This window comes from Typopeltis vanoorti, chromosome 26 (genome assembly GCF_054136105.1).
Source record: "Typopeltis vanoorti isolate ZY-2024b chromosome 26, IOZ_Tvanoo_1.0, whole genome shotgun sequence".
NCBI classification, from domain to species: Eukaryota; Metazoa; Arthropoda; class Arachnida; order Uropygi; family Thelyphonidae; genus Typopeltis; species Typopeltis vanoorti.
In genome coordinates this window covers 735,542-761,282 of record NC_143574.1, presented here as the reverse complement: position 1 = coordinate 761,282, position 25,741 = coordinate 735,542, and the positions used below count along the sequence as shown (strand labels likewise).

At 35.7% G+C, this 25,741-nt stretch overlaps 1 protein-coding gene across 2 annotated transcripts in view; it reads left to right on the top strand.

Annotated features, from left to right (window-relative positions):
• The window catches only part of LOC150092260 (uncharacterized), a 73,096-nt gene extending 48,034 nt beyond the window's left edge, over positions 1-25,062 (top strand). For both annotated transcript variants that reach the window (XM_090415086.1, XM_090415085.1), the window contains exon 3: positions 24,722-25,062. In XM_090415086.1, coding sequence (XP_090271212.1) covers positions 24,722-24,736 — 15 coding nt within the window. In that variant the 3' untranslated portion in view covers positions 24,737-25,062. The remainder of the gene's footprint in view (positions 1-24,721) is intronic.
• Positions 25,063-25,741: the final 679 nt, after the last annotated feature.

Sequence of the window (25,741 nt, the reverse complement as noted above, 5' to 3'; positions counted from 1 at the left end):
TACAGGAAAAATATTTTGGGTTGTATTTCTTTCAAGTTGATCCTTCAAAAGATATTCTTGTGACAAATAATTGCTCTCTGCATTTTATCACGAGGATATTTCAGTTCAAAACTCATTGCACTTAGAACTTCAACCATAAAAAGATTCCGAAGGATTCTTTGCCCCATAGTGAGAAAGTCGGAGTCAGAAAGAGGAAACAGGATATTTTATTCGAAAATAAACAAAACATGGAACACACCAGAAGTTTAACTATCTGTATCGTTATAAGAAAAAGAAAACTTTTTCATATAATTAAAACTAGTTCATGAAGCATCCAGCTTGTTTTAGCGCCTGCAATGAGCGAACAACACTTCTGCTTGGTTACTGATAGGTCAGTCATGAATTCCCGTTCTTCGTTAGGGATATTTGTAAAACTTTCAGTTCGAGACATTTAGTAATATTAGAGAGTGAAAAACCAAAAAAAAAAAAAAACTTAGGTGTGGATGATTTTGATTACCCGTATGTCATCATCGTCCTCCTTAATGGGGGTCTAAAGTAGAATGGAGAGAACAGCTTCATATCCAGAAGCCAAGTCCCCAAGTAATTCATAGCTACTATTTACTAACTTTTGTCTGCAAACTAAGTGAAGAGTTAATCTGATATATAAGTTTCAATATTGTCTTTTCATATTGTCTTTTCTTTTGAAGACACTTCAACACACGTAAAACTGGAAACTTACAGTACTAGTGTTGTGAGTGGGGCTCAGAATATCCAAGAAGTATGCTCTCGAGACTCATAAACATGAAACATTTTCAAGCTATTTGAGACCATCAAATAAGAAGGGTGGTAGTCTCGCAGTGAGCGATGAAAATCATCATCCACTTAAAAATATTCGCAAGTATTATGAAGGAATTTGAATCCATAATCTGTAGGTTAGAAAGCAGTGATACTATTCATTCTATAACCTTGTTTATCGTATTGAACACGCAACGTTTGACGTTGCCAATCTTGACCCTTATTTATTAGTTAGAGAATAGTGATTTAGGTTTTTAAGAAAAATGTGTTAAGCATTCCAGCTGTATTTTTGGATAGCTTGCCAAAAGATAGACTTGCTTGAGTTTCAGACTTATTTTAAAGAAATATTAATTCAAAAGAATTTTTAATGTAAATCCAGCCATGATGACCTTTAACGTAAAGTATGCCAGTGCTATGGGATAAGGGTTAGATAATATTTGCTTTTGAGACCAAACGTAAATTTTCAAGCCACTTCTTGCCTCCGATAAACAAAGTGGCGGTTTCATACAGGGCGATGAAATCCATTTACCACCTAAAGCAGGGATCGGCAACCTTTTATGACTCGCGGGCCACATTCAACATTTATTTTAATAATCGAGCCACAAATGTTTAAGAGAAAATAGCGAGTGAAAAAAAATACTTAAGTTATCAATTTTTATTATATCAATCTTAAAAAAACACAGATTATTATTTTTATGGCTATTTAGCCTATTTTTGTTTAGAGGAGTAACATGGGAATTTTCCCAGAAATAATACCTAGCATAAAAACACAGAAATATTTAAAGTACCAGATATGAAACAAGCATAAAAATGAAACTCAATGAAAAATTATTATCACGTAAAAACAAAAAGTTATATAAAAAGCCAAACGGCTATTTTTTATCTTCTGGGGAAGTTAATTAAATTAAGGGGATAAAAATCACTTATTATTTTACAGCCAGTATGCGAAACTCTGAGATCGAAAACTACGATCTAAGAGTTTCATGCCGAAGAACTATCGGCGAATCCAAGCGTAAGTGAACACCTGGTAGTACAACACCAAGGCAACTCGAAGCAACTCTCCTCATAGTGTAAGGCAGTATCACATCTCCTAGGAGCTGTGTTTTACATTATGAGAAAATATCAAGAAAAGTGGGGGAGCTTTTCCACCTTTGCTTCGAGTTGCCTTGGTGTTGTACTACCAGGTGTTCACTTACGCTTGGATTCGCCGATAGTTCTTCGGCATGAAACTCTTAGATCGAAGTTTTCGATCTCAGAGTTTCGCATACTGGCTGTAAAATAATAAGGGATTTTTACCCCCTTAATTTAAAAAGTTATATAGTTTATGCATCACAATATGTGTGTCTCCCTGTTTAATGTGATTATTTTCCCTTAGCCAAATTATCTACATCTACTTATAACTTGAGGTGCAAATTCGAATCGAAGCATGCAAATGTTCAGTCGAGAAGCAAATTTATTTTTTCTAAAATTCATGGAAGAAAATGCTTATTCACAAATGTATGTACTTCCAAATTCGACTATCATATTCTTTGCGAAACTGATCAATCCTTCAATTTTTTTAGTAAGCATCGATACATTTTTTGGATATTTTCTAATGCATTCTTTGTGTAGTAATTCCAAAACTTCCATCTGTAGTTGGTTTGGTACATCATAAATGCCAACATTAAAAGGATTCAAAAATAATCGCATTTCGATGTTATTTTTATGAAAATCCACAAATCTTGTTGAAAATTCCATTTGTTAATCTTCAATAATACTAACAAAAGTTTCCTTTTGTGTTTGCCATCCAAATGTAGATGCAGATATGCAACATGTATAATGATGTAGATTTTCTTCCATCATATGTTTCTTCAACAGACATAGTTGGCGACTGCAAAAGTGTACCAAAATCTCGGTTGTCGTCGGATGAAGGCGTCTTTGTTATCCCCATTCATGATAACTCACACCGTTGACGCACGCCAAGTTGCACGGCGATATCACGAAGTTTAGGAATAAAAAATATTTTTTATTTATTATTCATATTATAAAATGTATTATTTAAATAATTCAACATACGGGCCACATGCCATGTAAGTACGGTAAACCTTGGGCCGCATGCGGCCCGCCGATTGACGACTCCTGACCTAAAGGATATGCCTTATTCCATCTAACTAGCGGATGCTCTAAGGATGGCTTTTGAATTTTAAGCTTACGCTGATTTCTAATCTGGGCATGAGATTTCTTTATATTTTCTAATTTTTAATTTTAAACTACAAACATTGATTTCGCATTCGTAACTCAAAATATAGGCAGATCACTCTATAAATGATACGTACTGAAGAGAGGTTGTGCAGTAGCATAGACTAATTTGTTTTAAAATCGAGGATATACTTTGATATTGTTAACATAGGGGAAGTTGTTATTGCAAATCGAAACATCGTACAGCTACGTACATTCTTATTTAATTATTACTAAGGTTTCTATTTTATCTTAAAACAAACATTCACATTCACTTTTATTCGGCTTTGAAACTTTACCAAAGTATGAAATATTAAATTAATGATTTTTTAAGTAGTATTTTGGTTATATAAAAATTATTTTGGATGAGAGTTTCCAAAGCTTCTGTGGAATTTTAATTTCTGTCAATTCTGAAAATATGAAAGACAGATTCTGATCAAACGCTAATATCCTCTCATAGGAAGTAGGGAAACTTTTCATTATAACATTCTTAGTAAAAGAATAATAAGAACTACTGTTTCTATAATAAGAAATAAGAATAAGCTGTTTATTTCTCTATGCGAAATGAAGGCAAAATCTTGCTGCTAACTTTTTTCATTAAGCGATTTTCTTTATACTTCAAGAGTTCTCAGATATTTTTAGAAATTAATCGCAGATGAATGGACCACATCTTCTACAAATCATCAGCCGTTCAAAAATCTCAAATTTGATGAAAACGCATTTAATAGAAGTGTTTCTGACCGGCTTCTGAAATACAAACGGGAGGGCATCCATAGATGTGCACTCAGTGTTTTCTCAATTTGTTCAGCTCTGTGGGTGTCGAAATGGAAGTAGTTTCCGTTTCATCACGAAGTCCCACTTCAAACGGAAATGGGCAGTTAATTGGACACACACACACACACACACACACACGTGTGTGTGTGTGTGTGTGTGTGTGCGCGTATGCGCGCGTGTGTGTGTGTGTGTGTGGAAGTCACAAGATTTTTGTATGGAGTTTTCTCTAAATAGATAGACTTGTGCCATTGCTTCCTCAATGTAATAGTTCGGTCATTTACTAAATATGATCACGATCAAATTAATTTTGTTTCCCTGTAAAACATAACTTGTTCGTTAAGACTGAGATCGAGGTTTGTTAGGACTGCAAGATTTTTTTACACATTGCTATCGTCAAACGGACTGTTATGTACTGGACAGGACACACGCATACACCATCTTAAAATTACAAAATGATAAAAATGTGTAGGTAATAAATAAAATTTCACATTAACTGCCGGCCTGGTTGGCCGAGTGGTTAGTCAAAAGCTCCACAGTCAAAAGGCTGCCATGGGAGGAAGAAAATTAAGTAGTTTCGCTTAAAAAAAGAGAGTGTGAGGAACCGTTTTAGGGAGGTGTTTGTTAGAGACGATTTCGGATGGACTGGAAAGTGTACAAGACTGGTGGAGATATAATTAAAAAGTAATTCTAAGCTGTGCAATTGAGGTGCTTGGTGAAACATCCGGAAAGATTAGAGAGCAGAAGGAGGGTTGGTGGTGGAATAATAATGTACAAGAAGCAGTGACGGCTAAGAGGAAGATAAAGCAGAAGTGGGACGAGCCGAGAATGGAAGAGGACAGAGAGAAAAAGCGAGAAGACAAGAGGATTGTTACACAGGCGAAGGCCACGGTATATCAAGACCTTTATGATCAATTAGAAACAAAGGAAGGACAGAGAAAGATTTATCGATTGGCAAAATGTAGAAATAAGGCATCAAAGGATCGTACATGTGAGGCATATCAAAGACTCTGGAGGAAGGGTATTAAGGAGGGATGTGGATATAAGAAACAGATGGAGAATATACTTTGAAGGGCTTTTGAATGAAGAAAATGCAAGGACTCACAGAAAAGATGGGGAGCCTTATGAGGGGATGGTGCAGAACATTAGTAGAGTGGAAGTGAAGGAAGCCATAAAGAGGATGAAGAATGGAAAATCGGTGGGTCCTGACAGGATCCCAGTGGAGGCATGGAAGGCAATGGGGGAAGAGGGAATTGACCTGCTGTGGGACCTGTTAATAAAAGTTTGTCAACAGGAAAATGTACCTGAGGAATGGAGGGAAAGTACTCTTGTCCCCATGTACAAGAGTAAAGGGGATGCCCAAGACTAAGAATTACAGAGAAAAAAGTTGATGTCCCACACAATGAAAATCCTAGAGAGAGTTCTTGATGGAAGACTGAGGAAGGAGGTGGAGATTGCAAAGTAGCAATTTGGCTTCATACCTGGTCGATCGACGACAGATGCTATCTTTTGGTTACGACAGATGATGGAAAAGTTTCGAGAGAAGCAACTGGAGCTACATCTGGTATTTATTGATCTGGAGAAAGCGTATGATAGAGTGCCAAGGCAAGAAGTCTGGAGGTGTCTGAGGGAAAAGAAGGTACCGGAGAAAAATGCCAGGTTGGTGCAGGAGATGTACAGAAATGCGAAGACAAGAGGTCGAACTTGCCTTGGCGAGACAGAAAGTTTTCCAGTGACAGTTGGCTTCCATTAAGGGTCAGCATTAAGTCCGTTCCTGTTTAATATTGTGATGGAGGTGGTGATGGAAGAGGTGAGAAAAGACGCGCCTTGGACTATGTTGTATGCAGATGACATCGTGCTGTGTGCAGAATCAAGAGAAGAGTGGCAGCTTAACTGCAAATTTGGAGGAAAGTACTGGAAGGGAGAGGTATGAGACTAAGCAGAAGTAAGACAGAGTATATGTGTTGCAAAGTGGATGGCAGCCAGGAGACAGATCTGAAGCTGGAAGGAAATGCCATCACGAAGGTTAGTGACTTTAGATACTTAGGTTCAACAATGAAAGAGGATGGCGAGGCTGAGAAGGAAGTGGGATGCAGGATACAAGCAGGATGGAGGAACTGGAGAGAGATGGCTGGAGTGCTATGCGATAAGAGGGTGACGATCAATCTAAAAGGCAAAATCAACAGGACAGTAGTGAGAACAGCTATGACGTATGTTATGGAAACTGTGGCCCTGAGGAAAAATAATATCAATAGGATGGAGGTAGCGGAGATGAGAATGCTTAGGTGGATGTGCGGTGTGACCAGAAAGGATCGTCTGAGAAATGACTATGTGAGGGGAACGGCGAAAGTTACGAACTTAGGAGCAAAGATACAGGAGGCAAGGCTGAGCCACATCCAAGACGGGAGGTTGTGGAGGAGGCTCACCACAAACAGCGACTCTACTTAAATGGGAAAAGCAGCAGAAGAAGAAGATTGCAGAATCTCCATGAAATCAGATATTCACGTTTGGTAAAATAAAATAAATTAAATGCCATTTATAAGAACTTGTATTTCAAATTCCTACAACGCCCACGCATTGAACGATTTACGGACTTTGTTCCAGTCCCGTGCTTCCAAGGTAACTAATTTACTTGTAATTAAATAAATATAATAATAATTATTAATATTTTTAATATTTAGTTATTATTATTTATTATTATAATTAATAATAATTAGCTGTCTCCTGTGGAACACTGCTATATGTAAGAAGTAAGAAAGCAATCAATAAGTCGCGTCACTGTCAATGACGAAAAAAAATATATATATAATAAGTTAAAAATAATCATCTTTATTAGTCATATATTTTATAATGTCTTAATTAATTATTTAATTAATCGACTTAGCTATTCGTATTAGTGATTAATCTTTAAATTTATACTACTTTAAAACAAAGTACTGTAATATAAAGAAACCTTCTATTTCGTACGAATTACCTCCTTACAAAATTCCAGAAATTTTGATTTTTATCTGTCATTATCAAGCAAAATTCGCTTTTACGAAACTAACGAACTGTGAAGTTCAATAGAATTTTGCATTTTTTAACCGACATATTATTAACAATGACAGCGTGTTAATTTGAAAACGTAAGTCAATTCTAGAATTATTCCTTTAATTGAATTGATATCCAATAAATATAATAAAATAGACTTCACGCATAGTAGTTATAATAGCATAACTAATTTTATTAGTTACCGAGTAATAATAACGGTCATGTACTTACCTAAAATAGTTTGCCCAGTTAACCACATAAATCTTGACGCTTTCAAAAACCTTGTTTCGAGAGTAGCCCGAGAAGTATTAGATGCAGCGCCATCTTATTTATTTCAATAATTGGTGAAAAGCAAAAATTATATTCTCAGACGTGATTGGTAAATTAACATTTATTAAAATAAGTATAAAATAGCAAATAAATTTCAGATTAATTCATATAAAAAGTTTATGTACGGGTTTAAACTGATAAATTCATTTATCAGTTTGCTAATGATTTAAACTTTAAATTGATATTACGAAGAATCTTTCAATGTGCTTGAAAAGCAATGGAAATGAACATTTTAAGGACCAGGTTAAAGATGAAATAAACGTGGACATTCGGATTAGTTTAGAAGTGTTAGAATATCGGTTCTTTGTCTTTCTAGATCTCTGGGACCACTCTTTTCTCCAATACTTTTATGTATTGGACACTTTTCATCATACCATAAATGGGCACAAGTAATCCTGTACCGTCATGAGTAAAACAACCCCAGAACATCTTTTTAGCTGGGTGTTTAGGAGCTTGTTGAAGGTGGGTTGGAGAAGTTGAAGTTTACTCAGCCATTGATTTGCGAACATAGGGTACTCACTCTTCTTGGACAAAAAAATGGCTCTCATCTGCATCTGATAATATCACCTATTTCCACTTGTCAACAGTCCAATCTTTTTTTACTATAGCTAGTTTTATATTTTTTGTCCATTTTATAGCTCAACCGAAATAGTGAACTAAAATCCAAACCCAAACCATACTTGTTGTGAACAGAAACCAAAAACAAACCCAAACCAAACACTTGACGAAAATTCGTCTTGTTCCCATTATATTGTTCGCTACCGAACATGTTAAAGGCGGAAGGAATGTTTTGTGGTAGAAGGTACCAGGCGTTTGAGAATGCTGGATCTTGTGACTGCTTAAGAGGATTTTTCTCATAACTAAGGTGGTTACATTGCCCCAAATGGGAAGAGTAATTACGCAGTTTTTAACTGAGAAGTGGCTAAACCTGTCGAATTTTCATTTATGAAAGGGTAAATGTGGAATTACTGAGATAATTTATATGAAAAACTCAGGAGACTATTTGGATTGGTGCATAGCATAAGAAACGCCAGGATAATGATGTTAGAGTGCATGGGAAATAAATAGTAAAGGACTAATTATATGAAGAGCCAAAGGCTTCAGGCAAAAGACTCCAGGTATTTGCTTACCCTTGGATTCGCTCGCCGAGCTTTATATAGTTTCTATATTCGGCATGACACTCTTTGAGTTTCTTATTCGGCTATGAAACAATATAGGAAGTAATATCCCTTAATTTAAAATAGTAAAGGGCTGTTTGAAGGAAGTAGTAGCAAACTGCATACCTAAAGTTAGGAGGATAAATCAATTAGGAATTAAATAGATGAATAGCATCATTAAGCATAAAAATGAAAAAGAACAGTTTTGTGGACAGAATTTAATCATAAAAGTGATAAGGAAGCTTGTGAACAGCATAAGACATAGGCCAGAACGGTAACCATTATGGTCAGGAAGGCAAACTCAGTGTACGAGAGGAAGCTGACTGAGTGAACCAAAGTTCTTTTGGCAATTTGTGGAAAGCAAAAGGAAAAATGACTGTGGTAGAATAATTTTGATGAGAATAATTTTGGTGAGGAAGGTGACTAGAGGAAACGAAATAGTTGAATTACAGAGTAATCAGTTTGCAAATTGTCATTCAGGTGGAGATATATTTGTAACAGATGTGACAAGAGCCGATAAGGAAACAGAAGCAGCTAAAGTAAACGTGTATAGTACAGTATATATTACACAATACTGATATGAATATATCAATAAAATTAGATGGAATAACATCTCTATTGTTACAAGAATGTGCTAGGGAATTGGTTGTGCAAATGGCAGGATTATTTATTTTTGAGTCTCAGTTCTGGCATGGTGCCAAGGGGGAGGGGAATTCCCGTTGCATAAAGCTTCAAGGTAGATGAAGGAAATTTTCGACCGACAGCATCCCACGAATAGTGCTTACGGAAAAAAATTCAGCAATGGATGAATAAGAATGGAATATTATATCGGAGGCAGTGTGGTTATGTGAAGGTAGATCTTAACTGAATAATTTACTCACTTTTATAATAAAGTGACAGTAGTTCAATTTACTATGTCTACACTATAATAGTGATGAAATTTGTAAAAGTATCTGGCAGATATTTTCTCCATAAAGAGTAGTTTATGGAGGAGTACAGTCCATATGGCCTGGGAATCGTGGGGTGCCTCAGGGCTTTATACTCGGGTGACTGTTATTTAACTTGTAGGTTAATTATTTAAAATGATATGATGGAAATATTTAATTGTTTGTAGATGATGTGAAGCTTTCTGATGTAGAGCAGGGGCGAATTCTCCATGCTTGCTATGCAAGCTCATTACTTGAACAAGAAGTAATATTTATTTGTTAATAAATGCATGCATTTATAAGCATTCCATTTAGGTTTTTATTTTTGTAGACAGAAGACGTCTTAAGCATGCGCGGCAATAATTGAGCTTTGCGTTGTGTATCGAAGGCCGATGCTTGCTCGTCTAGTCAAAGCTACCTCGGATTGCTTGGTTGTGGGAGCTTCCAGGTCCTCGCTGCAGCACTGTGATTTCATCCGCGCGCATAGCCATTTCCGCTCCCTTCACGTCGTCTTAAACACAAGCCATACGCAGTCAACATAGCTCTAGGCAGTGAGCTTCAACCAGCCTTTACAAGTGTGCATGTTGCTTGGGAAAATTAAGTTACAACCAACTTTTTATGACGATGTTATTGACCAGTTCGTAAAGAAGAACCGGAGGGTAGAATTTGCATTCAAGTAGCTAAATTGAAAAAGATAGAATATCATTTGTAAAATAAATGTTGTATTTGTATGATTAAATGTACATAAATTTCTAAATATATAGTTTTAAATGGTCAGTAATTCATTATTCCGCTAATCAGACTTCAATCACACCTCTCACTCCCTGAATGATAACAAGAGCAAGCGTGAATTTCAAGACCAGCATTCGCCCCTGATGTAGAGACCTTGCAAAATGATCTAAACCAGACTGACACTATGGGAAAAGTAGAATAGTTATCAAAGTAATATCATCATTATATCAAAGTAAGGTGTTTGCATTTTTGATGAAAATATTCTCAGTTGTGTACTACATTGATGGAAATGGAATGCATGAAATTAATGAGCTAGGGATTTGGAGTCCTGGTGGATTGTGAATTAAAGTTCATAGGGCATATTGGCTAAAATAGCTCCCAGTGGTTATTGAAGAACCGACTGACAAGCCAGCAGATATAAGCTGGTTATTATACCATTCCTCTTTTTTAAGACTTTAACATGGTCCTCATTTAGGTAAGTGTGTAGAAATCGGGTCACATATCTTGGGGATATGAGTAAGAGATAACGAGGATCCAGTGGAGAGTGATCGACATGGTTACAGAAATTGGTAATAGATAGAAAGGGGGATGATATGATAGAAATGCACGTTTACTTAAAAGATTTTTTAGGACTGAGGCTGAGGAAACGTTTCCGTACATGACTAAAAGAGGAAGAACTGTGGATCATCTCTGAAATGGAGTAAGAATGTGGTTAGCAAACCAGGAAGACTAGATTTTTTTTTTTTGCTTTGATTGTAGTGAATGAGGGAAATGAGTTATCAGAAGAACGTTTTTGCGAGTGCTTTATCAGTGAATGAGTATGAGTATATGAATGAGTAATGTTTAGTAGACCGTCAGATGAGTTTCCGAACTCCATAGAAGTGCTAATGGAATAAAAATTTTTTAGCATTTTATTATTTCTCAGATAAATTACATACATACATACAATAATATTTTTTTTTCATTAAAATTATGATTACATATTGTGATTACATATTTAAATCACACACACACACACACACACACACACACACACACACACACACACACACACACACACACACACACACACACACACACACACACATATATATATATATAATAGATAATACTCTGACTGACTATTTTGAATTCGAAGGTAAACTTTATAAAGAGGTCAGAGGATTAGCTATGGGAAGCCCCCTCTCTCCTATATTAGCCAACATTTTTTTTGAGGATTTTGAACAAAAGGCAATCTCCTCTTTTAGTTTAAAACCAAGAATTTGGCTTAGATATGTGGACGATATATATATTCCTCATATGGGAGCATAGTATTGAGAATCTTCACAGGTTTCTCAACCACTTAAACAACCTCCATCAGGATATCAAATTGACCATGGAGATTGAAGAAAATAGTTCCCTCTGTTTCCTTGATGTTAAACTCACTAAGACGCCTGAATCAATAAAAGTCTCTATATTTAGAAAGCCAACACCCACGGACAGATATTTGCATGCGTCCTCACATCACTATCCGGCACAGAAGATGGGTATCATCTCAACTCTTGCGAATCGTGCAAGATCTGTACTGTCAGATAAAGAAGAACCAAAAAAAGAACTACGACATCTGAAATTAACCTTTAAAAGCAATGGCTACTCTTTAAAAAGTATCAACAAACAATTATCCCACCGTCAACGTAGCAACGTAGAGACACAGGACGACTCCAAAGGTTATATCTCCTTGCCATATATCAGCACACTATCCAAAAAACTGAGTAGAATCTTAAAGAAATTCAACATACAAAAGTGCTTCTCGACTCTTCCAAAAAATAAGATCAAGTTTCAGCAACTACAAACAATCTCACACCTTTCTACAATTCCCAAGTGTATACAAAGTCACATGTGAGTGCGGAAAACCTTACTATGGCCAAACGGAGAAATCTATCCTCCAACGACTCGAGGAATACCAGAGAGACATTGCTTACAAGAGAACCAGAGCTACTGCCCTATCATGCCATGTCCTGTTTTCAATAAACACGAACAACGAAAGCCGCCAACAGGAAGTAAATTGGACAACAACTTCAAACCTACATATTTGCCATGACGAGGTAGAACGCCGCATTGTCGAGTCAAAAGAAATCACCTTGGACCCTCTTCATATGAACAATAATCTCAGCTATAATTTGCCTGACTCTTTCAGCTCTACTATCAGATACTGGAGATCGCGTGGTTCCACACACGCACAAGTGTACAACAATAGAACTTTAACACGGACTATAGATCAAGTTCATAATAACTGTAATTCACAGTCGAATACTATAGCTTTATAATTGTATAGCTTTAGAGTGTCTCAATGTCATTTTCAGTGTCTTTTAATAGCTTTCTATGTTCTTAACGCCTGATGAAGTCAATCGCGAAACATGTTACGTTTTCAAATAAATCTCAATTTGTTATAATTCTCGGATTTTTAGTCAGTTTATATTAAAATGAACATATCGAACCTCCGAGTTAATAGTAATATTCATATATATATATATATATATATATATACACACATTCGACAGCTCCAGAACTGCTTTGTGTGAGTCAGGTAAAATATAACTTAAATTGCTGTTCATGTGTGAGGGGGTCCAGAACTATTTCTTTTGATTCTAAGATGCGCCTTTCTAGTTCGTCACCGCATTTATAGATATTAGTAGTAACATTCCAGTCTATCTGGTGTTGACGCTCTTATAAATTAGAGTTGGCAGATAAAAAAGGACATGACTGGAGAGGGCGCTGACATAGGTTCTGTTGTAAAAGATATAATGTTGATGCTCTTCGAGACGTAGTGAGAGCGACTTATCGATTTGATAGGCGCGCCCGCGCGCGCGCACGCACGCACACACACACACACACACGCGATACTTTTTAATGTCTTGAGGCGTTGCTGAACTGGAAAGCCTGAAACTAATATGCTGTGTTTCATTAAGTTTGTAAGGTGCGTGTTTCTTGTTCAAAGTATGTCTTTAAGGCTTTTTTCAGGCTATTGTAGTTTGTAAGGTTTCTGTATTCAAAAGGTAATTTGTTTATCATGTCTGGGATGTAAACGTTTTGTGGCCTTTCCGTAGTGATTATTGTATTTATATGTGATATAATTAGTAGTCTGAGGTCTTGTTATACGGTATGTATTCCTGGCTGTCCTGTAGTTGGCATCGAAATACTGTTTTAGCAAAGCGGCATAGTGACATAAATGTTTTGCTGTCAGTATTTTGTGTTCTGACATTGCAATGTTTATAAGGCCGTGATTTTCTCTTTGTTCCCAAAAGATCAGTTTTATCATTCTGTACTGTAGCGACATTAATCTATTTAATTTGTAGGGTGCACAGAAAGCATACGTTGTTATTGCGTATCTTAGTATATTTTGGCATAGTGCTTTGTATATTAGTGTTTTTAGGCGTATGGGAACTATGTCTGTAGAGTTTGCGACTTATTGTTCGGAGTTTGTTGTGTAGATGTTTTATATGGCTATTCCAGTTCATATCTGCATCGAGGTAAATTCCAAGGTATCGTATTGTTTCAACCTGAGTGATTGTAGTGGTTTTGCTGTTCTGTGTGTTTTTTGTGTTGGAAAGTGGATGTTGGATGGTTATATATTTGTTATCAACTGGTCGAGTCAGTGGAATTCTGAATATCATTAATTTTGTCTTTTCTGAGTTTAGGTGTATGGAGGTTTTCGTGAGCCAGTCTATGATCAGATTTATGTCGTGTTGCATATTTGTTTGGGCCATGCTTGCGTTATTATGGATGGATATTATTGCTGTATCGTCTGCGTATTGGAGTATCTTACCTTTGAGGGGTAGCTGATTAACATCGTCATATAAATGTTGAATACAGTTGGGGAGAGTACAGCTCCCTGTGGCACTCCACAGGTAACTGATAGCTCTCTACTTCTGTTTGACTCGATACGTGTGATATTCTTTCTATTTTGAAGGTAGTTTGTAAACCACCTTTAAAATAGAAAGATTTGGAATAGATGTGAAGAGGCCCATCTATTCCAATATGGTTCAGCCTTTCTATTAAGGTTTCAGTGTATCGAATGCTTTAGTTAGATCAATAAAGACTACCATGGCAATTTTGTTTTTGTCTAAGGCGGTATTAATTACGTCTGTAAAGTCTTCCAAGAGAGATGTTGTTCCCTTATTTTTCTGAAAACCATATTGTGTTTTGGGGATATTATGAAAGGTCTCTGTGTATGCTGTGAGTTTCTTCAGTATGATCCGCTCCATAATTTGATTGATAATTGATAATGTTGCTATGGGTCTGTAATTGCTGATTAAATTTCTTTTTCCATGTTTGTATATGGGTGTGATTAAGTCTGTCTTTAGCATACTTTGTATCTGTCCTGTTTTAAATATTTTATTTATTTATTTTAGTAGAATAGGACTTAAACTAGTTGCATGTTGCTTTATACCTTTAGGTCTTATACCATCAATTACTGGGCCTTTGTTTGGTTTGATTTGATGTATTGCAAAAAGAAGTTCTGCTTCTTTTATGGTTGGGAACCATAATGTCTGTTTTGATTGTGGTCCAAGTGGGGGTGGGGTTACATTTTGTGATTGGGGGAATATTTCTGTGCAGTTCTTGAATGGAGTCTGCAAAGTATTGGCTAAAGTCATTTGCTAGTTGTTGGATAGGTTTTGCGTCTTTCATGAAGCTGTGTTTTATGGTTTCGGAGGCGGTGGTGTTGGGAACAAAATCTAGCATCTCATTGATCAGATGCCAGGTTTGTTTCATGTTGTTTTGTGCAGAGGTTAGTTTGTCTCTGTAGTAGCTTCTTTTTGCATTTCTTATTTGTGTTGTGAGGCGATTCCTTGTTATCTTATATTCGGTTTTTAAAGGCGTTATTTGGATATCGCTTTAATTGTTTTCATAGAGCGTCTTTTTTGTGTATTTCTAGGATTAAGTTTTGTGTTATCCAAGGATTTTGGGTTGTTCTTGAACGAATTCTGACTTTCTTTGCAGCTTTCTTATATATTTCCTCCAGTGTGAGTTTAATGTTGTTGTATAGGTTATCGGTTGAATGTGGTGATGCCAAGTGTTCCCATTCGGTTTTTCCTATTTCGTGGTTGACTATTTCTTCGTCTAGTATTGTTTTCTTTCGCTTTTCTTCTGTGGGACATTGCATGCATATTGTCTTGGTGTGCAGGTTTAGAGCCGTGAAGAAATGGTCTGCTAATTTGCACATTATGACTGATGCAATGTAACTGTTTGGTGGTGCTTGGATGTTTATATGATCGAGACAGGAAGCAGTGATAGTATTTCCGAATATTTCTTCTCTAGTACATGATGTTATTGTTGGTAATTAGATTATACATGGATAGCGTGTCTAGGTATTGTACAGTGTTGTTCTGGTATTCGTTTGCAATATTTATGTTTATGTCGCCAATTATCATTAGGTAATCGGTTGAGCATATTTCTTGGCGTGAACTCCAGCAATTGAGTTCGTGTAATAATTTTATCACGTTTAAGTTTGGTGGCCTGTAAACAGCATTTAGTATTATGGGATGGTGATATTAATGATTTCGATGCAAAGGGTTTCAGCATGCTCAAACAGATAAACGGCTTCCTTTGCTATTAATTTATGTTCAGTTAATATTAATATTGCATCTCCTCTTTTTGTTTAGCAGCATGATCTATGTTGTTGGAAGCCTGATGTTAATATGCAGTAATAATAATAATAATAATAATAATAATAATAATAATAATAATAATAATAATAATAATAATAATAATAATAATAATAATAATAATAATAAATGTAATAATAACAGCAAATGCAGATTATGTGATCAGAAAGATGAGACTGTAGAACATCTAATCAGTGCCTGCGGCAAAATAGCTCAAACTGACTATAAATACCGCCATGATCAAGTGGCCAAAATAGTTCATTGGCATGTATGCAAAAAATATGGCTTTCCTACTTCTGATAACTGGTGGCAGCATAAAATAGAGACAGTATTGAAACTCGAAACAGCAAACATTCTCTGGGACTTCAGAATACAAACTGATCGGCATTTGTAACACAATAGACCCAACATCACAATTATCGAACATCGACAGGTTTGGATTATCGATATCGCAGTACCCAGTGATAACAACATTAACAACAAAGAACTGGAAAAAATTACTAAATATCGAGATCTGGCAATCGAAGTAGGTCAACTGTGGCTTAAACACACGAAAGTCATCCTAATAGTTATCGGTGCACTTGGTGCAACTTCAAAGAAGCTGTCCAACTATTTACAGCAAATAAACATCAACGAAGTGACCCCATATGAGCTACAATAAACAGCGTTACTTGGAACAGTCCATATTTTACGACCTACCTGACTGACTATTCTTAGATTCTTGGGTAGAATCTGAATTGTTCTGAATCACCAGTCAAATTTTTATTTATATGATATCTTGTTTTGACTGTATATCAGTTATAATAATAATAATAATAATAATAATAATAATAATAATAATAATAATAATAATAATAATGATGTACATTTAATTGCCAAGCAGTGTTTTCATACACGAGGTGCATTCGATATCATTTTTATTTTTTTAAAAATATTTATTATACATTCTGAGATTAACGGCGATGAATCTTTTCAAATTTGAAAGTGTTCATCAAATTATTTCAATTTTTTTGAAAAATTTAAAAATGGCAGAGGTAATCAAAACTGATTTCCAACAAATCGTCAACCATGGATATGCAAATACGGAGCCAAAAGCAGTCCAATATTTGCAGTAAACGCAGGTAAAAAGAATTATGCAAATTTTACTGCGCGTACGTGATAGCAGCGCCACCAATTCCACTTCAAAAGGGATTGAGAACGTTCAGGCAGTTATTCGAATGACTTACGAGTTGTGCTCAATATGCGTCCTACCTTGCCTCAGCGTGCTTTACTTGTTAAGTTGTTTTACCTATGCCGAAGGAGCCCTTCGGGAATTTAGAAGCCTTCATAACCTGCGTACAGGTCCCATGTCAGCTGTAGCACTGAGAGCTATGATTAAGAAGTTTGAAGAAACTGGATCACTAGGAGTTACACCTTGCAGAGGACGAAAAGCAGGGCAAGAAAAGACAGTAACAGATCTTGCCACTGCTGTGTTCGACGACACAGGGACCAGTACTGGTCCAAGCACTCGTGTCATAGCTCGCAAACTTGATATGGCTTATGGTACAGTCTGGAAAATCTTACGGAAAATGCTTCACTTCTGTGCAAGCACTAACTACCGCAGATTATGATAAGCGCATGACCTTCGCGCTAGCGTTTCTTGCCTGAATGGAGGTCGCCAATGACTGGCTTTGGAGAATACTGTGGGGTGATGAGACTCATTGTTATCTGTATGGGTCGGTTTCATAATAGGATCATACTTTTTTGAGCGTATTACCCCTACAGGTCCTGTATCCCTTATTCCAGCATTGCAGCAAAGACAATGTTTGGACTCCATAATTTTGATGCAGGATGGAGCATGGCCACACCTTGAACGTTCAGTACAGCGCCTTTTACGCCAGCATTTCATTAATCAGTCAGTTCTTGCCGACGGCATGGCTGCCTCGATCACCGGACATCACTCCATGTGACTTTTGGCTGTGGGAGTATTTGAAATTCGTTGTGTATGTTGGCGGCGTTCCCAACTTGCATGTCTTGAAAGAGAACATAAAACGGGCTGTTGTGAACATCCCATCCGACTCCTTACGTTCAACTGTAGAGCATGTCGCACACCGGATGCAATTTGTTGTACACAAGAAAGGTCAGCACATTGAAAATCGTGTATGTGGTCCTGGGGACCCTGATTCTGATGAATAAAACATTATTTCCTGTGAGTTCAATCACTACATTAATTTCTGCCTCTTCTCGCAAGTTGTTGTTTTAGTTTATTTATTATTATTATTATTATCATCATTGTAACGTTCCACATATCCAGCTGGAATGAGTGACGCGGCTGTCGCTTACACGATCGAAATGTTATTATTCCATTTCCTCTGCCTTTAATGTAATTATCCGCTTGTTTTCGGTTCCGCCAGTGCCAAAACTTCCCCTATCGGCGACTTTTGGTACTAAACAATTTTTTTTTAGCGGAAATCATTTATATATATATATATATATCCTCTTTCTTTTAATCCCTGTACCCGTATTCAGAATCATCATTTCCCATGATGATTATTTTTATTGAATTAAACTATTGATGCGTACTATCTGTGTCCTTCTCATCCCCACGCCTACAGCTCCGGTAGCAGCAACTATATATTTAGCTTTGTTGACCTTTATCTCACACTAGATATAATCAGATGCATTGCCTTTTACAGTTTAGTTGATGCTCTCCTGCAAAATCTTTATTTTGTAGCTTTCAGTTTCTCTACTATCATCAGCATTACCCCCATCCTCTGTCTCTCTTTCTCTCTCTGGAAAGAAATACGATCGTTTACATTCTGTGCCTGCAATTATCTTCCTCCGTCAGCCAAGCCTCACTAATGACTATAAGTATATAGAAGATGAAAAAAAGATCACATTTCTTTAACATCATAACTTGTACAATTCGCTGATTTTATTCCATAAAATTCCTCCACAGTGGAAAAAACATTTAGAATAATTTTATAGTTGTTGATTACAGGCCACTAATGAATTTTTAAACTGATTCCCATTACTGTAATTATATTCCAGGACATCAATTAAAGATTAAAAATATCACAAATAGAATTCATATTATTTCTTAAATTCCACGATTTCTTCGGGTACGTTGCATGTAATAGTAGTAGCGGTAACTAAAGTAATCCTTCTTATCTTTAGTCATGAAAAAAACGTTTCTTTTGCCATTTGCTTTCCCTCTTTGCTACTCTCTTAGGTTTCATAATGAAACCTAATAAAATCCACTTCGATTTCATCATAAACTCGCTACTCAATACAGCGAAGAACAGTAATGCACCGTTGATCACCAACTCATGCGTTTTTTTCTTTCTTTCTTTTTATAAACATCTAAGAATAAGTAACGTAATTCCATAAAAAAACCGAAGAGGCGAATAAATTTTAAGAGTCGTTTTAGGTAAAGTGGGTGTTAAGAAATTATCGCTGATTAATGAAATATTAAATTGCATAGAAAAAGAAATCCTAAACCTGACCTTTCGAAACAACTATAAAACCCTGATTAATTATAAAGATTTCGAAATGTTTCTTATAATTTTTAGTTTAATCCCCCCCAAAAGAAAAAAAAATATACATTTTCGCAGTTGAAACAAAGATATTTTCGGTACTTGGCTATTTAGTTATTTTAGTATGCAAGTCATTTATGAATTGTAAGTCTGTAGTACATTAGTGTTAGCGTAGTGGGAGGGCTAATGCTTGATAATCCAGGAGCTGTATTCTAGAGAGCAAACAAACATGGAACTTTTTTCAAGCCTGTTTAAGCCTCCATTAAGGGGATTGATGGCTACAAATTTGACGACGAAAACCATCTACTCTCTAGGTAGGACGTGTACTTGCTGCCTTTCTGTTGAAAAACTGATATGCTATCTACTAGGCCAATCAGGTCGATCGTCCAAAGTTTGTGATCACATTTGGAGGATTTGCAAACTCCAAAATTTGCATGGTACATTTAAATTGCATCCAAAACACTTGAAGATACATATCAGGAAATGATAATATTCTGGTAGCATGTGAACAATTTGATTTGTAAGAAAATATGCGAAGAGGAGATAATCCACGATGACGTCATTGTTTTAAGCCTAATTATTAATGGTATAATTATAATTTATAAATTATAATTATGCCATAAAATTAGCAAGATGGAACTTCAGATATTTATAGTTAAGAAAACTTGATACTTTTCAGCTGGTCTACGTTGGTCAGTCTTTGGAGTAAATAAGTGGATTTTTTTCACTTATCAAAAACGACACTAGAATGCACATCGAGTACATGATGCAGAATACATAATAATAATAATAATAATAATAATAATAATAATAATAATAATAATAATAATAATAATAATAATCAGAGCACTAATACAAAACGATGATAATTTTCTGCTACATTCAAGTCACATTCTTTTGTAATGTTTTGTAATATTTCATATTTTGTTTAATATATTGTTTATTACTTTTATTACTTTATACTTTTTAACTCAATGTGTTTCCCCTTTTCAACGTCGTCAAGTATAGTCTCACACGTGCTAGTATCGTACACTTAGGAAAAGCCTCTGGCTGGGACCAAATCCTTAATCTACGTTGCTATAATTCAAATGTATTAATCCCTAAAAATTTATTTTTGTTAAAGACTGCGACATTAAGGATCGTGTAAAAGAATTTTATATAAAAGAGAATATTTTAGCTAAGCAAGTGGAATAACTTTTAAATCAATTCTATCTCAAGCACTCCGAATCACTTATTTACACTCAACTTATTAAACACGTGGATGGATTTTTTTTGCACACCAAACCTTACTCTCATTACAGTTAATAAAAATCAAAATTACACTATACACATTCTAAATATTATGTAACACAACACAAGTATTATTCAAGTCTACAGTATTCTATTATACGCATTCAAACTGACGTTCTGCATTCTGACCTCTTCAAACACATTATACCATTAGTTAAACAGAATCAACATGTATCGTCTGTACACACAATCTAGGTTATTAACATAAAAAAATTAACTTACAAGTTCACTATTCCATTGTAAAGTTTTGAATCCAAAAAGATGAAGGGCGAATTCGGTTGGTTCTTTTCTTCTGATGTGGGCTACCATCTGATCTATCTGTGATCATGTATAGGGCTGTGATCTGACACTATCCGACGGTTGTCGTCATGGAGATTTCTTCCTTATAACTTTATTAAAGTTGCATTTTGTCATCGATGTTAGGAACTTCTTCAGCTGCTACAAATCAGCACGCACGCGGTACATTCATCGAAGAATTTCACTGAAGGATATCTTGTAATACTGCCAGCGAACTCCCCATGATCTCCAGAAACTACTGCTCGCTGGATCACGACTCCTCCCATCCTCGAAAAGCTTGCCACAGAAACAAAATTTAACAGAGAGATCTTCAATAAAAAGAACTCCATTTACTGGTAGCGCAGTCAGGCTCAGTGGAAGACTGGATGATATCTGGGCGCACTTTTCTCTTCATGAAAGGTAAGGATAAGGGTTCAGCCCCAAGTAACTATCGTCCAATAACATACCAACTATGCTTAAGCTGTTCACTGCAATCATAGCAAATTCAATATACCACTACTTATCAGATAATCAGATTTATCCGACTGAACAACAAAAAGGCAATTTTGTTGTTCAGTCGGATAAATCTTGCAGCAGTTAACTTAAGTTTGTCGTTTAAAACAATCAAATTCACATCAGTAAATAAATTTAATAAATAATATCAATGGTATTAGCCTCTTCATTGCATCCAAATAACTGGTGAGTCACACCTCCAGCAACAATAATCCCCCTCCCTCCACAGTTCCCCAAATAGTATTTTAGAAGTTTAATACAAGTAATAAATGCCCGTATGCTATAACGAAGCCCCTCCAAGTTTCGAGGAACTTCGGGTTGCGCAGAATAATTTCCAACATTTTCCGCATTCAGTCCACCCAGCAATGATGGTAGCTTAAATAAGTCAGGATTTATGACCGGCCAATAAACTATTTTATTCGAGGTAACTGCAGGTTATTATTGAAGTTGTTACAGCCACGATTGTGTTCATTCTGTTCAGACCAGTACTTGAGTCAGCTGTCCTACACGTCATTAACTGATATGAAGGAAACTTTTTTCCCCCTGAAGCCCTGTTGTAACCACCTGGCATTGGTGCCGTAGCTAATTACTATAAAGCCAGATGGTGGCGATAGCCATGGAAATCCACTGGAACTGCCCCCGTTCAGGTCAAGAGTCCAATTGGAAGCACACAATGCGAAACGGTGATTGGTTTTATTTTTGTCAAGCAGGCCTATAATTATTGCGTGGTTTAATAATATTGTTCACAAAGTTGAGAAATTCATTAGTTGGGGTTTATATTATTCATTTTCAGAATTGGACTGCTTGTATGCACGGTGTTTCATAATTAACAGACTGATTCCAAATTTCTATCGCTCGCTCTCTCTGAGACTAGACACTATAAATAGTGTCTAGTATAATGCGTATAATAAGAAATAATGAATGATCAAACAATAATTGGCAGCGATTACACTTTTCTTTAGGAGTAGCCATTTTGTGGGCGAATGCAGTGCCACTCTGTGGATGAAAAGGGAATTACTGCTTTAACGGGAATATTGATACTTCCATATAAGGTTTGCTTTGTTGCTGTGGCAGATTATCAATGAAGTCTATAATTATGAGTGACTAATTTATAATCAAAACACGGCACTGCTTTACTTTTATTTTTATTGTTTATATTTACTTTTTATTATAGTGTGATCCCGAGTTCTCTCTCTCTCTCTCTCTCACACACACACACACTGGTATGGTCTCATCCTTGTTGCTTCGGCCGTAAATCCAAAAAAAAAAAAAAAAAAAATTAACGTAGACAGAACTTTACTTTACCTAAAAATTACTGCCCAGACTCAGACTAAGTTCTCGTTAAGCATTTAATTTTAAGTTTGGAATTACTGATATACTGACACGAATTCAGTGAATTTCTTCAGTTTCTAGTTTTAAGAAAACATGGAGAAAAATTTAAAAGAACAAGCTGTGTCTCATGTAAAAATAACTGTTTGGTAAAGCTATAATCACAACTTTTATGAGACAATTTTTTATATCAATAGATCTATTTGAGCCTGTGTAGCTCACTGGATGTGGCGTTTGCACACCACGGCGCTTGGCCTCACGAAGGAAGACTTGGGTTCGAGTCTAGTCGGCGACTAGAGGAAATTTTTCTAAGCCTTTTTTCGACCTGTTTCCGAGTTAGTCGATCTCTGGCACGGGCAAGCAGGTGTTTCGTCCCGTAAACTCAAGAAAATCAACCGTGGAACCCACATTATTTCAGACATTAAATATATTGTGTTAGGGTTACGGACCACGAGATGGCGGCACATTTGAGCCGTCTCTCTTCACTGCGTACCGCTTAATTAGTGATAGCCTTGGGCCATCTATCTCTGATTGGTACCGGTGGAGATTGAACTGCCCACTCAGTCTCCAAATGTTAGATAGGGCTAAATGTCCTCGCCTACTCCCGTATACGGGAATAAAAAGGCGTTAGCAGATTTTTTTTTTGATTTTTTGATAGATCTACTAGAATATTGCCTCAGGACAAATCCGACCTACTAAAATGTTTTCTGCAATTTCTTTAGTGAGCTTCATAAGCCTTCTGTCATACTAAACATATTCATTTGAAGCCAGAAAAACACCAGAAGGATCTTTGCATCTGAAGTCTTTATCCAGTGACATCTCAGCAATTATATTTAAAAAGTATGCATTAGTATAATTCCGATTAAATAATGTTTAAGGACAAAAATAGAAAAATAATATTTCCATTCGAATTATCATTCCACGCTCTTGCAGCAGTGATTTCAAAAATAATTAAGAAATCTTTTAATGTCTGAAATGTTTGAAAATTTCTTCAGAAGTATCTGAAAATCTCTGGACTAATTAAATTGCTAACCTTTTCACATGAAGAGAATTTGTGAACATTATTCACGTCGACAAATCCTCAGAAAATGTTCAGATAAACTTAGCGAATGCTTTTGACATTTTCTGATCACGTGATGATCGGTTTATGTACACAGCATTGAAGAAAAATTTAATTTTGAAATTTTTCTCGATTCTTTCGTAACTGGATGGCCAACTTATTTCTTTAACACGAGCACTAACTAGTAACCATCTGTACAGCTAAAGTTAATCTGAACCAAGTAATCAACTTTTCTTAGCCTTTACGCGTTATTTTTACGTGATCCTGTAATGCATTTTTTTAAAAATCAACTGATGCTCGTTTCTCTCACATAGAATTAGTCAAATTGGCTGGAAGACATTCTCAGTTGATACATATAATACACTTTGCTGATAACCTTACTAGTGGCGGCTCGTGGCTTGAAATCGTGGGGCGCTGCAACTTTCGAAATATACATACACCCTGTAAGTATACGTGTTTGGATAAAATATCAAAATTATGTTAAAAATTAAACATGAAAAATTATTGTTTATTATCGATAAAATTATGCAGTTCAGTATGATTCATAATTACTTAAAAATAAAATCCATTATCATAACCCCAATAATGTTCTAAAATAAAAACTATAACAATACTGCATTACGCTAATAGCTCGCATCTCACTATGATGACGTGCATATGCTTGCGCGCGTGGCAATATGATACTGTGGTAAACACAGTGCTGCTAGCGCCCTCTTAGTGCTACAATAGATTTTTATTATTTTTTATACAAAATACATAAATAAAATACATAAATACAAAATACAAAATAAATAAAATATAAGAGAATTGTATAGGATTGTTGATGATAAAATTAAATATTACAAGCAAACATAAATAAATTAATAAATATATTTATATATCGAGAAAAATTGGAAAATGGGAACCTCGATAAAACAAAAGATTTTGACCTCCTAGGTGGAACTCAAACCAATAATTATGCATAAATGATATTTAACTTAAAAATAACACTAGATCAATTAATTCACTTCTGTATCTAGTTAAGAATTTAATTAATAGAATGAGTTATGATTATAGTGTTGTAAATATGAGTTGAAATAAATGTCAATATTCGCACGTTTTTTATTAGTTGCCTGATAACGCCATGTATAAGTGCTTCTCTTTTTTCTACTTTCAGAATCGGCCATCATGAATCTCTATGGATGGCAAGTAATTTTACAGCTTTTGTTGTTATGTCTCCTCTCAAGATACCTGACTTCAACAGAGTTGAACATAGCCACAACTTACGAGAAAATTTTGAAGCATCCTTCGAAGTGGAGTGATCCAGAAAATGGAAACACTGATTACCCAAACTGGGTAGGCATAAAAGTGAACGAAAACTCGATGTTTTCGATACACAAAGTTCCTAAAAAGAAATCATTTGCACTTTTCACTCGTTATAATCCACTTATAGAAAGAGATGATTACAATGCCAAACAAATGAATGCAGAATCGAAATTTAGACGCCCATACGGACAACCTCTGCGTTGGGGTTGAGACCCACTTCACCTCTCATCTCTAATTGTCATTATGATGAGCAACTTTGAAAGATTCATTCCTCTCGTCTCTTTTTCACTTTCTGTGCAGCTCTTTAATAACTAGAAAAAGATGTTTTGACTATTAAACAAGCTTGTTGGTTTTCATGTTTGTATGAAGTAGTTTAATAAAATGTTCACTTGAGAGTTATTGGTAAATGTTATAAAGCACAAACAAAATCTGATGACAGAAACTATTTTTCATGTGAAATCCACCCATGAAAGGCAGTTATTATTATTATTATTATTATTATTATTATTATTATTATTATTATTATTATTATTATTATTATTATTATTATTAAGAGACACCTCCAGGGAGTTAGAGACTCATCGAGGGAGGCCACATATTACACGCACTAGCTATCATACTTGTTCTTGAATTCATTCACACTGCTTGCACAAATCCAGTCCTCACCCCTTCTTAGCAGCCTTCATTCTCAGCTTCCAAGGATGCCCTCTCGTTCTTTCCCCACCCTCCATAAATTGAAAAATCCCATCAATTGAAACCCTGTATGACCCTTTCAGAAGTTTGTAAGTCTCAATCATATCATCCCTCTTTCTCCTGTTTGCTAGTGTGTGCAGTCTACAAATTCTCAATCTGTCTTCATAATCAGTATTCC